General features: G+C 44.4%; 1 protein-coding gene across 1 annotated transcript in view; it reads left to right on the forward strand.

Annotated features, from left to right (window-relative positions):
- Positions 1-1267, forward strand: part of LOC102680869 (paired box protein Pax-6-like) — a 12057-nt gene extending 10790 nt beyond the window's left edge. Inside the window, exons 5-6 of the mRNA XM_006624034.2 lie at positions 1-309; positions 426-1267. The exon at positions 1-309 is cut by the window's left edge and continues 1 nt beyond it. Of these exons, the coding sequence (XP_006624097.1) occupies positions 1-309; positions 426-449 (333 nt within the window). The 3' untranslated portion in view covers positions 450-1267. The remainder of the gene's footprint in view (positions 310-425) is intronic.
- Positions 1268-3635: the final 2368 nt, after the last annotated feature.

Here is a 3635-nt window from a genome sequence, read left to right on the forward strand (position 1 = left end):
AAGTTGCCCCCGTTGCACGCCATACTCTCGCAGTACATCGGCCTACCCCTTCCGCAGAACCTGGCCTCGCTGAGCACGGTCCTCCCGGTCGGACTCAACCCAGCCTCGACCCTCAACCACAACAACGTGAACGGGCACACGCTAGGGACGCACATACCTGGACACCCGTTGAACCTCGGTGTGCAGAACCTCCCGCAAAATTTGAGCTCGAAGCACGACAAGGAGGAAGACTCGGCCTCGTCCGACGACGAGATCAGGCGGCAGAGCGCGGAGGTGTTGAGAGTGAAGGCGGAGGAGGTTTTACGCAAGGTGGATAACTAACTGTGAAATATATGGAGAATTTATGGATAGCCTGATGTAAATAAATTTGCGGGTATGGTGGTATTGGTAGATGAACGTTTTTTTTTTCTTTTTTTTTTCCGAAGATGTCGGTGATTCACGGGATTTAGACGCCGATGCCTTGACTTCGTAGCGAAACAATAGGGAATGAAATCATGGATGATGGATGATAAGTGAGTGGAGAGTGGGGGGATAGGAAGAACCGGAGAGAATTTGAATTCCCAAGAATTTCGTTCGTGCATTATTTGGATTCTTCTACGAAACGCAACAAACACTAGTCTGTCTGAGATTACTCTACGGATACTTTGAGTTTGGGTTACGAGAAGCGTGTTGTTGAAAACCGCTGGCGGTTTTTCGACGATTTTTAAGTTACCTTTTTCTTTCATTCTAAAATTACACCTTTTATTCTTACGTTTTATTATTATTACCATTATTATTATTATTATTAATTTTTTTTTCCTTTCTTGGGTTGAGAATTCATATACACGAATATGTGTGAAAAAATGCAATATCGGAGGATTTAACGAATAATGTCGCGGACAATTACGTGGTTTCGAAAATTACTAGATTTTTGGTACCTTTCGCCACTCTTAAAGTGATAATCTTAAAGTAATAACGTGATAATTTCGATTGAAAAGCACAAGATTGTTCGCGATATTTTCTCGACTCGTGTCGACGAATGTGGTAATCGTAACGAATGTCTCAACACTGGACACTGGAAAATTTTTTTTAAAGAATCCGATTTTATAGAAACCAGCAACAAAAAGGAAAACGAACTATTATCGGAAGAAGAATTTTTGTAACATACATGTATCATACGCAAACGTGCATATATATATATATATTATATATAGATCACGTATAGTTTCTTTCATGTAAATATGTAGGTAATTAATTATCTCGAGAGAAATATATGACGCTACTAAGATTTATCACACTTGTCATTTATCCGATGAATTCCGTCGTCGAATCGTTCTTCGTCGAACCATTCCAAAAATCGATACGTCGCCAACCGTAATCAAATAAATCCAGTTTCAATACAAAACGTGATACCAAATTTCTTTTCCATTCCGCCCGATTAGATGCCTCTCTCTTCCCTTCCCTTGCAAGAAGCACGGGAATCGCGCGAATAATCGCGCTAATGAACGTATTTTCGCCAAACCCTATTTCTAACCCTAATTTTCCTCGTGCGAGAGCGCGATTAACCACGGTTAACGCGGTTAACACGCGACGAAATCGCTTCCGCGTCATTAATCACGAAAAGAATTCGGTATTCGGGGCAACGTGGCGGCGTTACGACGCCGATTTCCTGAATTCTAGATCGGCAGCTGGGCCTGCTGCGGTCTCCGCCCTCGTATGCGCAAACGGGGCGCTTCGATTCCCACGGATTCTTTTCCCGTAAACATCGGTGCGCCGTTTAATCGCGCCTACCGCGATTATTCCGCTCTCCGTCCGCTCGACTCGTCCCTTCCCACGTGCCCTGGCCCGGCCACACCACCTCGTCCCGTCCTGGCGCATGACACGCACAACGGCAATTACAATCCAACCAATTTATACGGCTTATCAGAAATTTATCTTCGGTAAGGACGAAGCGCGTAGCGACGACACCACCGCGCGACAATTATCGTTATCGTTATTGAACGGAGCTGAGGCGACGCGGAGGGGTGGGACCCGAGGGAAGTAATTATTGCGCCACCTGCCCCGGGACGATCGTCATCGTTGCGACTCGATAAGATCGGGCAGATAATGCCACGAGTTTGCGGGAAATGTTGTGCTTTGTTTCCTGCCCGAGTTTTTCTGTTCTCTGATATTCCAACCTTCTTCCTCTTTTCCCTTTCTTTTCGTCGTCGAGTCGTGGGAGTTTTTTTTTTTTACATTCGTGTTTCCTCCTTTTGCTTTTCAACTTTCCGACGAATTAGGACGATTATCCTAAGTTTTCCACGCCGATTGATCGAAATCTTGATTGATACGAATTTTATTTATCTTTGCGGAAGAATCTTTACGACGAGATTTTTATAGATCTCGTGGAACAGGGACGGCAAACGGTGGATTTTGGAAGGAAATACTTAAGAATAATGGTAGTGAGCCTACACTTGAGATATTTCGCAGACATTTTATATTCGAAACATTAGAAAGAGAGCGTGCTTTGCGTGCTTTCGAAATTCCTCTCCCCTTGCATTTTAGCTCAATGACCGTGTCGCATAATGCTGTAAAGTTCCGCTAAATGGAACCTCTAGAAGGAGAAAGAAACGCTCTGGGTCCACTCTCGCCCCGCTTTCATTCACCGATGTCGATTCGTAAGCGTTTACACCTATACCTATTTCCATGCGATGCACTCAACTATCGATAATCGTCAAGGGTTAAGCTCGGCTACGAGAGATGAAAAATTGCATCGTACAATCGTGGAAAACAATTGTTCGTTTGAAAAATTTTCAAACTACAATATTTTCTTCGGCCACGCTCGAATCGCGAGATATAAAAATGGATGTAAAACGTGGAAACAAAGGGTGGTCGAAAAACTTCATTTTCGAGTGCAATGCACGATGGTCCGCAGTGCTTCGCGATACATTGACGGCGTGAAAAATTGCGAATTGCTCTCAGTCTCAGTACGGACTTGGAATATTCCGAATGTAATGAATTTTTAATAAAACGGTCCATTACAGGAATTTAATAAACGCGTTTATTATTCGTTGGAATTTAATTACCTCATTACAAGTTCACGCGGCGTTTTTCGAAAACTCCGTTCGCACGGAAGGAATCGGTCCGAAAACGAATAGAAACGTTTGCTCATCTTCTCTTTCCTTTCTTTTTTTTCTTTCTTCTTCTCTTTTTCCCTCCCTTTTTTTTTCCTCCGCGTATAATCATATGTTTTAAGGGGTTGGACGAGGGATCAGAGTTGAATACCACTGATCGCGATCGCGACGGCTACGAAGGACAATTAGATTAAAAGCAGCGCCTCTCGCGGCGGCTTGAGATCCATTAGTGCCCATTGTACCACCCCATTTGTACCCCTAACGTACCACCCCCGTGTGCCGTTACTTCAGCCCCTTCCACCTTCTCCCCCTGAGCACAGCCACCATCTCGAAGCCAGGTACTTATTCTCAATAGTAATATGCTCACTTCATACTTCCATCCCCTCCTACCCCCTCTTTTCCCGCCTTCGACATCCACGAACACGTCTACGTTGTCCTTCTCTTCCTCTCTTTTCCTCCGTCCGCACATACGTTTGGTTCCGTTATACCTTCTTTCCCTCCTCTCTCTCTCTCTCTCTCTCTCTCTCTCTCTCTCTCTCTCTC

Source organism: Apis dorsata, unplaced genomic scaffold (genome assembly GCF_000469605.1).
Source record: "Apis dorsata unplaced genomic scaffold, Apis dorsata 1.3 scaffold_988, whole genome shotgun sequence".
Lineage (NCBI taxonomy): Eukaryota > Metazoa > Arthropoda > Insecta > Hymenoptera > Apidae > Apis > Apis dorsata.